This window comes from Saccopteryx leptura, chromosome 5 (assembly GCF_036850995.1).
Source record: "Saccopteryx leptura isolate mSacLep1 chromosome 5, mSacLep1_pri_phased_curated, whole genome shotgun sequence".
In the NCBI taxonomy this organism is placed as follows: domain Eukaryota; kingdom Metazoa; phylum Chordata; class Mammalia; order Chiroptera; family Emballonuridae; genus Saccopteryx; species Saccopteryx leptura.
The window spans coordinates 202,577,115-202,590,893 of NC_089507.1; the positions used below are offsets into that span (position 1 = coordinate 202,577,115).

The 13,779-nt window shown below is 43.2% G+C and overlaps 1 protein-coding gene across 1 annotated transcript in view; it reads right to left on the bottom strand.

Moving 5' to 3' along the window:
• Positions 1–13,779, bottom strand: part of ARFGEF2 (ADP ribosylation factor guanine nucleotide exchange factor 2) — a 92,762-nt gene that overhangs the window by 39,816 nt on the left and 39,167 nt on the right. Inside the window, exons 11-19 of the mRNA XM_066387555.1 lie at positions 13,545–13,644; positions 11,915–12,054; positions 10,733–10,841; positions 8,998–9,181; positions 6,246–6,357; positions 5,167–5,372; positions 2,016–2,100; positions 1,740–1,911; positions 1,003–1,154 (exon numbers count right to left, since the gene is read on the bottom strand). Of these exons, the coding sequence (XP_066243652.1) occupies positions 1,003–1,154; positions 1,740–1,911; positions 2,016–2,100; positions 5,167–5,372; positions 6,246–6,357; positions 8,998–9,181; positions 10,733–10,841; positions 11,915–12,054; positions 13,545–13,644 (1,260 nt within the window). The remainder of the gene's footprint in view (positions 1–1,002; positions 1,155–1,739; positions 1,912–2,015; positions 2,101–5,166; positions 5,373–6,245; positions 6,358–8,997; positions 9,182–10,732; positions 10,842–11,914; positions 12,055–13,544; positions 13,645–13,779) is intronic.

Below are 13,779 nucleotides of genomic sequence, written 5' to 3' on the forward strand. Positions count from 1 at the left end.
AGGTTTCAATAATGTCTAGAATTTCATTGGAAAGAGCACTTACTGGCCACTGTGTTAGTTATGAGCACAGTCAAGATGCCAAATCCACTGCTATTTTTATTTTAACCTATTCTACCTATCATATAAAACAGCTCCCCCATCACTATCGAGATATCACTATAGGGATAACATATACTACATGCACAATTCAAAAGGAAGGATGGTAAATATGACACTACACCGCCTACCTATGCTCATAGCAGACATCACTAATCAATCAGAAATCCCACAGTGCAGCAGCAGCCATTACCAATTAGAGGTTGGTGCACAATATAAAACCTATAAGCAACTTATCTTCTACAAATTTAGTTCACTGAAAGATTCCTAATTCAATTATTTAGACTTTACTTTTCTTCCAATTTTCTTGTGAATTCCCTGGAAAGAAAGCTCACAAAAATCTGGAATTGATCAACTAACAGGATATTGACAGTTATAAAACCATCTTAGAGGAAAATGAATGCTACATATATAAAACATGTACCCTTCTAGACATTTTAAAAATAGAAAGGCCTCAGAATATGGCCTTTTACTTCTACCTAGTCTTATCAAAAAACTAACCCTAAGGCCACTGAGATGGATGTCACAATAAAACTGTCTCTTCTGCCTGAATAATTTTTAATTCATACAATCCCCCCCACAACCCTGTATTTGTCCCCATTTTATAGATGATGAACAGAGAGAGGCTTAGTAAATGACTGAAGTCACAGAATTACAAAGTGGCACAGGCAGGGTTCCAACTCAGGCATTCTGACTACACAGCCTGTGCTTGTGGCCGGTGCTGGTGCCACCCCAACATCATCAAAGGGCTTCTAGCAAGGATCCACCTAGCTACTGTTCAAAAAGTAACTCCCAGACCTGGCCTTTCCTCTTCTCAATCTCACCATTATAAACTCGCAGGCTAGCTCCTGGCTGGTTAACTCCAGAACTGGGGTTAGCCATGTCCCAACTTCTCAGGATACTCACTTTGAACATTGGCCGGACGTGGTCCAAGTGAGTGGCACTCGTAAACGGGGCTTTGGCATGGCTCACAGCCTCCATCAGAGCTTTGGCCGTTTTAGCCATCTGCTCCATCTCCAAGTTGTACAGCAGCCGCCGCTGCTTTTCACTGGCCACACCTACAGAGAAATAAGAATAACAGCAGCTAACGCTCACTGAGTGCTTGTTAAGTGCCGGGCACTGCTTCAAAAGATTTATAATGATTAATTCACACATCCTCCCGACCACCTGGTGAGTTTGTTGAAATATTATTACCAGGCGGAGAGTGAGGCACAGAGAGGTTAGGTCACTTACCCAGGGTCACATGGCTAGTAAGTAGCAGAGCTGGGACCCGAGCGGCTCAAGAGCCTATGCTGTAAACCACTACACTCTGCTGCCTCCCAAACAAAGAAATGGATGGCTCCACAGGGGCCTTAACCAACAGAATTCCCATCAAGTTCGGCACATCTGCCACAGCCAAGTTTTAGGAACATTTTCAGGGAGCAATTCAGATTATTTCTTTTAAATTCTCTCTTGTAACTAATCACAAACCTAGCAAGAAGATGGTGATGAGAGAACCAATGTAACTGTAATAATTAATTTAATCACACGTCTTATTCAGATATCTAAGGATGCAAATTAACTTTATCATCAGGGAGCTTAAGCATGCATTCTGATACTTTTTGACAACTGCAGTGAACAGAATACTTTGCCGTTAGACCTACTCTGCTTTGTGGATTTGGTTGCCATCGTGTGCTCTTTTGTTTCTTTCATTGCAATTTTCTTGCCTTCTATCTCTTCATAGATGCTGGAGAGATACTCTTCTGGTAGATCTTTACTATCATTGATGCCCCGATTCATTTTAATATACTGTTCTTTTGTCATTTTATTTTTTACCTACAATTTAAAAAAATTTCAAAATCCATTTAGAAAACATCCAGTGCCCCAAATGAAACTACTTACTTAGCTAGCACAATACGTAAGTCACGAACATGTTTTACCTGAGGGCTGTGCAAGTCTGTAGTTAGCATGATAATCGAGTATGCTAGGACGTAAGCAGTGTCGGCACTAGCAAAGAGAGTTTGCCTGGAAGAAAAGATGCCAGATGTCAGAACAAGCACGGCGATGAGGCTGGGACGGTCCAGTGCTGATGGGACACGTTTCACTAAAAGCAGCCCGACTGATCCCCATGATGCCAAATGTGTTGACAGTTTTCATGCTTTCATCATCACTGGTTGATAATTAATGACCCAGAGTGTAGAGAAAGCTAATTAAGAGTATGTGTCAGCTTTAGACTTCTTTGAATAAAGCAGTTCCAATCAGTAGCCTCCGGAGCCAGGGACTAGGGTGAGGCAAGCAAGGCGCTGTGACTCCCGGGTGCTGACCCTGTGGTGCAAGGTGAGTGAGGTCTCTTCCAGCCTGCCCCTCAAAGCCGCCTGCCCCATTCTGGTCCTGCTCCTGACAGCGTCCACTTCATGCTAGGTACTGGGTGGGAAGCTGACTAAACTGCTGTCCAGTTATTAGCTATTTATATTTTATATTACTCACTGTTATATTTAACAGTAGAAATACAAAGGGAATATTCATGTATTCTAAATAATAGGCTGGTGAAGTCTGACTGCTTTTGTCTTAGGCAAGAAAAAGAAAAAAAAGACAAAAACTGGTGAACACACAGCTTCATAATATGTGAGGCTACAGCAAGAAATACTGCTCCGTTCAAACTGCCCCGTACAGGAAAGGGAGAGCTTCTGAAGGACACACGAAAGGCCTGCATTCTGATGTGATTTAACTGGGTCACATATTTCCAAAGGGAAATGGACCGAAGTCTCCAGGTTCACACAGCAGCCACAGGCTTATCTCAGAGCCATTACAGGTTTGGTTCCAGACCACCACAATAAAGTGGACATTGCAACAAAGTCACAAATTTTTTGGTTTCCAAGTGTAAGTAAAAAGTTATGTTTACACTATAGTAGTCTGTTAAGTGTGCAATAACATTATGTATTAAGAAATGTACATACCTTAATTAAAAATACTTCATTGCTAAATATGCTAACTACCATGGAGCCTTCAGAGAGCTGTAATCTTCCTGCTAGGGGAGGGTCTGCCTAGATGTGAATGGCTGCTGACTGATCAGAGAGATGGCGGCTGCATCAATTTCTTAGCTGTTTGGCACAGGAGGCCTAGCTTTCAGCCTATCTCAGCTTTGGACATGCTTTCCTCTTTAAACTTAATCATTCTGAGCTTTTGATTTAAAGTGAGAGATGTACGATTCTCCTTTTCACTTGAAAACTTAGAGGCCACTGTGGGGTTATTAACTATTCTAATTTCAATATTGTGTGTCTCAGGGAATAGGAAGGCCCAGGGTAAAAGGAAAGAAGAGAGGGAGAGGGAAGGAGGGAGGGGGGGAAGAAGAGAGGGAGGGAACAGGGAGGAAAGAAAAGAGGGAGGGAGGGAAGAAAGAAAAGAGGGGGAGGAAGAGAGGGAGAGAGGGAAGAAGGGAAGGAGAGAGGGAGGAAGGGAGAGAGGAAGGAAGAAAGGGAGAGAGACATTAAATCAGGGAGTTATTTTTGATTAGGGAAGGGGTGTCCAAGTGCCTCCTCTCAACCTATAAAATGAATCTTATCATAATTAATAGCATAGGCTCTAGCTGAGATCATGGGTCAATTACTTAGCCTCTCAGGTCCTCAGTCTCACTGTGTGTAGAAGGGGACACAGATAGTTGCTGCGAGGTCTTACACGAGAGAATACCTCAACACAGTGCCTGGCACATGGTGAATAGAAACTTTAGTTGCTTGGCATTGATTTAGGAAGATTACACTAGCCTTGGCCAGGTAGCTCAGTTGGTTAGTGCAGGCATGGCCAACATATGGCCCACGGGCTGGATCCGGCCCGCATAATGAGTTTATGCGGCCCACAATTAAATTTTTAATATTCTCTGCTACTTTAAAATCTCAGCTACTCAGAAGTGGAAGTGGCTTTGATTATTGGAAATCGAGATATTTAAGAAGATAATGATATGTGGAAAAGAATTCTGCGTGTGACTAATCTAGGGTTAACTTAGATTAGCCCAATAATTGGTCAAATGGATTTGCAACACTTCATTTTTTAAAAAAATTCCATTATAAAGATTTACAACTGTTGTACTCGTCTGTACTTGATATGAACTATTTGACGTTTAGCGGCGATGTGAAACCCACATTCTTTTAGGCGGAGTTTGCCAGTGCGCACCCAAGGTCAAACAATTCATTATTTTTGTGGTCAAGTGTGCTGAATCAAGTGGCATTGTAGCATAGACAATAGCTGCAGTTGATAACTGCAAACATGTCCAGGCTGTTTGTAAAACAAAATAATTGTCTTATTTGCGCTATAACCCCTTCAAGCTCATTCTATTAATTAAATATTGTTTCGATTGATTGCAATACAGTTTGGATATTTATACGTATGTAATTATATTTTTATTAAAATAATATTGTATATAAGCCTGATCAGGCGGTGGCGCAGTGGATAGAGTATCGGACTGGGATGCAGAGGACCCAGGTTTGAGACCTTGAGGACACCAGCTTGAGTTCGTGCTCATCTGGTTTGAGCAAAAAGCTCACCAGCTTGGACCCAAGGTCGCTGGCTCGAGCAAGGGGTTACTCGGTCTGCTGTAGCCCCACGGTCAAGCCACATGAGAAAGCAATCAATGAACAACTAAGGTGTCGCAAAGAAAAACTAATGATTGATGCTTCTCATCTCTCTTTGTTCCTGTCTGTCTGTCCATCCCTATCTATCCCTCTCTCTGACTTTGCCTCTGTAAAAAAATAAAAATAAATTTTTTTTACTCACTTACATTTATTCATAAATTACATAATAAAATTTTATTTACTTAAATGAATCGTTTTTGTATTTAACATTTTTTAATTTTAATATTTCGTCCAGCCCGTGAAAAAAGTTTTCTTTCTAATCTGGCCTGGGGGCAAAAACTGTTGGCCATACCTGGGTTAGTGTCATCCCGATGCACCAAGGTTGTGGGTTTGATACCTAGTCAGGGCACACACAAGAATGAACCAAAAAGAAAAAAGATTGCACTCAATCCCCATCCAAATTAAGATTACTATTCTGATCTAGGCAAGAAGATGATGTGCAGTGATTTATAAACACGACACTCACCCCTGGTTGCACTCTATGTATCTTGCGGCAAACTTCTCCATTAACCGATCGATTTTCTGGGCTTCCCCAGGTAGGCGGAAACCTTCTAGAAATGTCCGAAGGGCTGAGACAAACTCCTTTTCACAAAAGTCAAGTTGGTCCACATAGGCATACATCACCTCCTTGTTGAACCTCATGCTGTCTCCCAGAAAATCACCTACTTGGGTCTGAAACATACGCATTCACTTACATTTAGGAATTGTCAAATATGAATGCACAGCAAAAGACACTTTAAAGGGGGGAAGCCCAGTTTGGAAATGCAGAACTGCCCAAACTGCTAGAAAAACTAGGTGATTCGCTAAGCCTGTCCACTCACTCAACCATTCCAGGTCAGTCTGTCCTGCCACAAACAAAGGAAGAGCCTGATCAGGTGGTGGTGAAGTGGATAGAGCGTCGGATTGGGACATGGAGGACCCAGGTTCGAGACCCCAAGGTTGTCAGCTTGAGCGCGGGCTCATCTGGTTTGAGCAAGGCTTGCCAGCTTGAACCCAAGGTCGCTGGCTCGAGCAAGGAGTCACTCAGTCTGCTTGTAGGACTCCAGTCAAGGCACATATGGGAAAGCAATCAATGAACAACTAAGGTGCCATAACGAAGAATTGATGCTTCTCATCTCTCTCCCTTCCTGTCTGTCTGTCCGTCCCTATCTGTCTCTCTCTCTGACTCTGTCACATACATATATACATAAATAAATAAATAAATAAATAGGAGGAGGCACAAGACACTTAAAAATGGAGGAATGATGTGGCACACTCAGGAGAGAGGTTAGTGGCAGATGGGCAGTTAGAACAGCTTTTAGGTGTCAGGTCACACTTGCAGCTATGATACTGTCTCACTACATATACAGTCACTCGTTAGGAGGCTAGTTTATTCCCTTCAAGGAGCTTTTTGCATCACTGGCCAAAGGCATGAGTAGGACTGCTATAAGCAGGGGTGTGGACAATAGCCACTGCACATGGTCAGATAAGCTATAGGTTAAAGCTGGTAGGGTCTCACAATCCCTAGATAGAACCCACATATAATTGCTCAACTTGCTTCCTTACAGAATCCAGACGCTCCTCCTGGTGCAGGAATTGGGCAATATCTTCAACTGATGTTCCCAGCATGCCTTGCTCCTGGAGAAACTGGATCCCTCTCTTGGGTTTCTTGTTGAACCTATTTTAAGAAAAGATGGGCCATGCCTGACCTGTGGTGGTGCAGTGGATAAAGCGTCAACCTGGAAACACTGAGGTTGCCGGTTCGAAACCCTGGGCTTGTCTGGTCAAGGCACATATGGGAGTTGATGCTTCCTGCTCCTCCCCCCTTCTCTCTCTCTCTCTCTCCTCTCTATAATGAATAAATAAAATCTAAAAAAAAAAAAAAAAAAAGAAAAGATGGGCCTGACTTGTGGTGGCGCAGTGGATAAAGCAACGACTTGGAACGCTGAGGTCGCCGGTTTGAAACCCTGGGCTTGCCCAGTCAAGGCACATATGGGAGTTGATGCTTCCTGCTCCTCCCCCTCCTCTCTCTCCCCCCTTCTCTAAAATGAATAAATAAAATCTTTAAAAAAAAAAAGAAAAGAAAAGATGGGATAGAGATTACTCACTTCAAAATCTAAAGAACAGCCTGACCAGGCGGTGACGCAGTGGATAGAGCGTCAGACTGGGATGCTGAGGACCCAGGTTCGAGACCTCGAGGTCGCCAGCTTGAGCACGGGCTCATCTGGTTTGAGCAAAGCTCACCAGCTTGGACCTAAGGTCGCTGGCTCGAGCAAGGGGTTACTCGGTCTGCTGAAGGCCCACGGTCAAGGCACATACGAGAAAGCAATCAATGAACAACTAAGGTGTCGCAATGCGCAACGAAAAACTAATGATTGATGCTTCTTATCTCTCCATTCCTGTCTGTCTGTCCCTGTCTATCCCTCTCTCTGTCTCTGTAAAACAACAACAACAACAAAAAACTAAAGGACAGAAATACCTGGCATTCGAGGCAAGTTCCAATAATGTCATGAACAAGTCAGCATATATCAGTTAGGAAGGTCCTGTGTGTTCTGGCAGCTCTTCTGAACTCCACTTCAATTTATGACCTAGCTATTTAGTGAAGTCTGATGGCTGTCCCCCAATATCCATTCTCTCCTTCAATACTAATAAAACCTTCGATGTTTACCTAGGCATACAAATCCCTGGAATAAAAACTACATTTCCCTGTCTTTTTTTCTTTTAGATTTTATTTATTCATTTTTATTAGAGAGAGAGAAGGGAGAGAGAGAGGAAAGAGAGAGAACAGGGGGCGGAGCAGGAAGCATCAACTCCCATATGTGCCTTGACCAGGCAAGCCCGGGGTTTCAAACTGGCGACCTCAGCATGCCAGGTTGACGCTTTATCCGCTGCGCCAACACAGGTCAGGCTCCCTGTCTTTCTTAAACAAAGTACGTACAGCCATGTGATAAAGTTCTAGTCAATGAGAACATGGTCAGAAGTGATATGGATATTTCTAGGAAGGCTCCTTAAACAAAGTTGACTTGACTGGAAGGTACACTCTTTTGCCCTTTCCCTCTTCTTCCCCAAAATACATGTGTGATGGCCGGTGCTCCAGCAGTCACCTTAAACCAGGAGGCAACAGTGAAAATTGTGTTAAGGCTGGTGAAGCAGACAGCTAAGAGTAGACTGGATCTCTGATGTTGGTAAGGGCCACTACAACATCCCCAGACTGTTTTTTTGAATTTCCTGTTAAAGGCAGGCAAAGTTTCAACTATGGTATAAATTTAACTTGTTATTTACCAGTCTGTGCACTGGAGAGAATGACAGCATATATAAGCACAAAGCATGTATGAGCAGAGGATGTGAAGGAAGAACATGAATAGGGTATATAAATGAAGAATAACATGGAACTTGTTCATTGTGGTTACAGAAGGCCTCTTTGAGGAAGACATGTTTTGCCAAGTCCAAAGGATGAAAAGACCCAAGAGTATTCCAATCAGGGGGCATGATAGCAAAAACACCTGGAAGTGTTCAAAGACTGAAATGTGTCGTGTGACTCAGAGGCACTGGCAGGAGATGAGATCAGCGAGAGGGGTCAGAGCCTGGAATGGCCATGATGAGAAACTGGGAAACCTGGAATGACTTTAGGCAGGAGAGTGATTAGACCTGGTTTAAGTTTTCAAAAGATTACTTTTGAGGGATGCAGGGATGCTGAGAGAGGAAATGAAGAGGTCGACACTTCAACCATCAAAAAGTTAGGATATGAGAGTGTGTGCATATGTATTTTTGTATGTAAAAGATTACAAAAAAACACATTAAGATTTAACGGTTATGAGAATGGTGTGAACAGAGAATGTCCTTATTTTTCAAAGATGTAGGGCTGAAGCTATTATGATGGCTGCAAATTACTTTCAAATGGTTCAGAAAAAGAAACACATAGATAACACAAATGTGGCTAATGTTAGTTTTTCTGCATGTTGAAATTTTTCATAAAATATGGTTGGAAAAAAATGTTACCAATGGTGATCTCCTCTAAGTAATGATTTTATGAGCAATTTTAACACTTGTGATTTATACTTTTTGTGTTTTCTAAAGTAGTTTAATTTTTTTCATCAGAAAAAATAAAAAGACCAGGCATCAACCACAAAGTCATTACAATTCTCTACCACACACAATCCACTCACTCTGCTGGCTGGACCAGTCTTGGCTGCAAGTGCCAGCAACTGGCCTTTTCCAACGGGTATTTCCCTCTGCAGAGCAGGACCCCGGCTCCCAGAGAAGATGTCACTTTGTCAGAGGCCCCAAGAGATTCAGCTAGAGTAGCAGCCATACTCACAGCTCAATGCCATGTTCAATGATCTCTTTTTGTTGCTTGATGACCTCAAACTGCTCCGGATCATCTTGCACAGTCGTCTGGGTCCCTGAGGACACTGTGGACTCCATGGACGTCACACTGCTCCGTCTTGTCATGTCAAGGCCTTTCCCATCCCCCATTTCCTGATCTGCAGGCTTCTCCTGACCTGCAACATCATACAAGAAAACCTTGTCAGCAGATGGGGCACGGACAGCACTGAGCTCAGGCCTGGCTCTGCAAGCAATTCCCTCTTCCAGACTTGTAACAAGAAAGTTTTTACTGTCAAGACCACAAGAAAGAAACCTTGAGATCATTCACTACTTTACTTAAAAGCTTACTTTTTTCTAGAACTTGATAAGCTAATTTTAAAATTCATATCAAAGTAAAAGAGTGGAAAAAACAGTTAAGACACTTGTATTGGTGCAAGAACAGACAAATCAATAGAACAGAATAGAAAGTTCAGAAATAGACGTATGCACACAGAGAACATAGTACGTCATAAATGTGGAGTTTCAAATCAGTGAGGGACAGAATACTAAAAAATGGTGGAACAACTGGTTCTCCATTTGGGAAGAACAAAATTAGAGCACAACCCATACATTTCCTCCCCCAAATTCCAGATGAATTAAAAAGTGGAAACTTTAAAATACTACAGGTAGCCTGACCAGGCAGTGGCGCAGTGGATAAAGCATCGGACTAAGACAGAGTACCCAGGTTCGAAACCCTGAGGTCGCTGGCTTGAGCACCGGATCATACATGTGACCCCATGGTTGCTGGCTTGAGCCCAGAGGTCACTGTCTTGAAGCCCAAGGTTTCTGGCTTGAGCCTAAGGTCGCTGGTTTGAGCAAGGGGTCACTTGCTGAGCTATAGCCTCTCTCCCCGTCAAGACACATATGAGAAAGCAATCAATGAACAACTAAGGAGACTAAGGAGCCACAAGGAAGAATTGATGCTTCTCATCTCTCTCCCTTCCTGTCTGTCCCTATCTGTCCCTCTCTCTGACTCTCCTCTTGGTTTCTATTAAAAAAAAATACAGTGTGTCTGTAAAGTCATGGTGCACTTTTGACTGGTCACAGGAAAGCAACAAAAGATGATAGAAATGTGAAATCTGCACCAAATAAAAGGAAAACCCTCTCAGTTTCTGTAGGATAATGTGGCAGCATGTGTGCATGTGCAGATGATGATGTAACACTATGTATACAGCGGAGCAGCCCACGGCCATGCCAGTCGAGATGTGGACGATACAGAGGAAAGTTCAGTGTGTTCTGTGGCTTGCTAAATTCAAATCTGTGACCAAAGTGCAACATGAATATCGGCGCGTTTATAACGAAGCGCCATGACATTAATCACTTAAAACAGAGAATCACAGACGTTATTCACTGTTACACCAGACGTCCTTAACCGTGTGTGGCAAGAACTTCATTATTGTTTGGATGTGTGTAGGGCAACAAATGGAGCCCACATCGAACTGCACTGAATAGGTATGAAACTGGGAGAGTTTTCCTTTTATTTGGTGCAGATTTCACATTTCTATCGTCTTTTGTTGCTTTCCTGTGACCAGTCAAAAGTGCACCATGACTTTACGGACACACTGTACTACAAGTACTTAGCAAACTAAAGTGTTTTAGCTAATTCTAAGACAACTATACCAAGATGACTTTTCCCAACAGCTTATTGTAAATGGAGGTGGCGGTAGCAGCAATGTGCTCTCTCTCACCAAGGTTGGTCTGGTGGTTGGGATTCACATACAGGTCTTTGCTCCACTCCACCATGCACTTGAGAATGGACACAAGGCATTCCAGGCCTTTCTTCCTCAGACTGAGTTCCTAAACGACAAAAGTGACATGGCACAAAGACTTAATAAATAAATTAAGTGCAGACAGCTACAAGGCTCTTTGGGAACCCTGTGAGGATAATTCAGTGCTATTAAGTATAAAACCCAAGGGAACGTTAACAGGTGACATAAGTATTAAGGGCTCACTGAAAATCTCTAAAGGTATTCATTACAAACATCGTAGCAGCAGATATATAGGATGTGTGCTTTGCTTTCTTAAAATAAACAGTGTTATCTGAATTTCTAAAAGGAAGTTCTCATTCATTGCTTGTATAATTTGAAAATATACTTAAAACACTTTTTTTAAAATAACAGGATCTTACCCAATGACCCCCCAAAAAGACAAAAAAATCTTATATTATGCATCAAATGAGTGATTCTGGACACATTCATACCCCCCCAAACACCCATAAATGTATTCTACTTTAAGGCTCACTTTACAATAAAAATACTGACTTTTAAAAAAATAGCATTTCCTAAATAAAAAATTAGATGTAAATTGCAGATAATCTTAAAAATTTACAAGTATTTTAGTCTGCAAACAGCATCTAAGGTGGCACAGACCTATTTGTAGATCTAATGACAGTATGAACCTTCTTGGGGAAAAATGCCCATACATCAAAATTCTGCCCACAATTCCAGGCAGCACACAGGCCTCTGACCAGTTCATTCCGAGACCTCAGGTAAACGATCCTGTTCTTTGTAGCCACACTATTGAGAGGCAAACTCCTCTGTTCTCTGTGGAGCCTGAGATCCTCTTTTCATCAGCACTTTGGAAAGGTGAACTTGCTCCTATGGATCTTAGTTCAAATGTCACTTTTTCAAGGAGACTACTCAGATGACACCATTAAAAATGACACCTCCAGCACTCCTTCTCTTGTCCCTGCAGCTTACTTCTTCCTTGTCGACTTATAAGTGCCATAATGGCAGCAATTGTGTGCACATACATACGTATGTTTGTGTTGTATCCCTAACACCAAGGTCAGCGTGTGGCACATGCTGGCACTTGATGTTTATCAAAATGAATGAACATTAAATACAAATGAGTGTTCTTAGTGTTTTTACCTGCAGGGGTGTCATTCCCAGCTCGTGTCCACTTCTTCCCTGAGCGATTTTGGATAAATCATTTACGAGGCGCTCAAAAATGTTAGCAGCATTTAAATCACAGTCATAGTTGACATAAATATCTACAACACACTGGGCATCTTGGAAAATAACAGACAAATATTAGAAATTCTGAATGAATGCAAATAGTAAGTATATTTTCTTATTAAACAAGCCCTCTGTCAAAATATTTTCCTAGTGAATTACCAACAGAGGTGGACATATCTCACCAGAACATGCATGTAGTAAGTACTAGGGAGGCGGGAGGCCCTCCTTTTAGGCCTCGGTGCTGGCTAAGATCTCAGGCAGATCATCCCACCTCTCCAAGCTTACTTTCCTCATCAAAAACAGAGTAACAGCCTGAACAGGCGGTGGCGCAGTAGTGGATAGAGCGTCGGACTGGGATGCGGAGGACCCAGGTTCGAGACCCCAGGGTCGCCAGCTTGAGCGTGGGCTCATCTGGTTTGAACAAGGCTCACCGCCTTGGACCCAAGGTCACTGGCTAGAGCAAGGGGTCGCTCGGTCTGCTGAAGGCCCATGGTCAGGGCACATGTGAGAAAGCGATCAATGAACAACTAAGGTGCCACAACCAAAAACAAATGATTGATGCTTCTCATCTCTCTCTGTTCCTGTCTGTCTGTCCCTATCTGTCCCTCTCTCTGACTCTCTCTGTCTCTGTAAAAACAAAACAAAACAAAACAGAGTAACAACTGCCTGCTCCACCTTGTCAAGTTCTGTAACTCTTATGAAATTACGTTTGATGACAAACAAGTAGGATGCTGACTTTCAGGCACACAATTTTTTGGTGGAAGGTAAATCCAAATTTACCTAAGCACCCAATCAAGGGTTGGCAGCACCAATGCCTTGGACCCTGTAACTAAAAATGCACATTCAGCTGATAGGGAAGGTGACCACGTATCCCAATTTTTCAGGATTCGAGGGTTTCCCAGGATGTGAAAATTTCAGCGCTAAAACCCCAGTGGTAGGCCCTGGCCAGTTGGCTCAGTGGTAGAGCGTCGGCCTGGTGTGCAGGAGTCCCGGGTTCGATTCCCGGCCAGGACACACAGGAGAAGCGCCCATCTGCTTCTCCACCCCTCCCCCTCTCCTTCCTCTCTGTCTCTCTCTTCCCCTCCCACAGCCAAGGCTCCACTGGAGCAAAGTTGGCCTGGGGGCTGAGGATGGCTCCATGGCCTCTGCCTCAGGCACTAGAATGGCTCTGGTTGCAACAGAGCGATGCCCCGGATGGGCAGAGCATCACCCTCTGGTGGGCATGCCGGATGGATCCCGGTTAGGCGCATGTGGAGTCTGTCTGACTGCCTCCCCGTTTCCAACTTCAGAAAAATACCAAAAAACCCCCCACAAAACCCCAGTGTCCTGGGCAACCCAGGCTGAGCTGGTCATCCTCTAAAGGAGAAGTGGGGTGGGCCTAGCCACGAGGTAGTTAGCAATGGCCTATAAGGTAATGATTTTCTCAGCACTTCATTAAATTCTAATAGGTAGAGTTAAAGGTCTTCTTCTGGACTTTGAAAAATGAACGCACTAATAGGTTCTGGACAAGCCGAAGGGATGAGCACTCTCAGGGTGAAAGTACCTGCACAGATCCTCGTCAGAGTCTGAATGACCATCCACCTGTGCTCAAAAGAACTTGTTGATGTTTCTAAAATGTTCAGAAAAATCTCTTTGAAAAAGACCTATATGACATGAAGACAAAAGAGGAAACGGATTAATAGTTTAAATTAGGGCTCCAAGCCTTTAGATGCCAGATAAAACTGTACGATGAAGGAAGAGTGGTGAACACATGCTGCTGCACTGTGAACCCTGGCCAC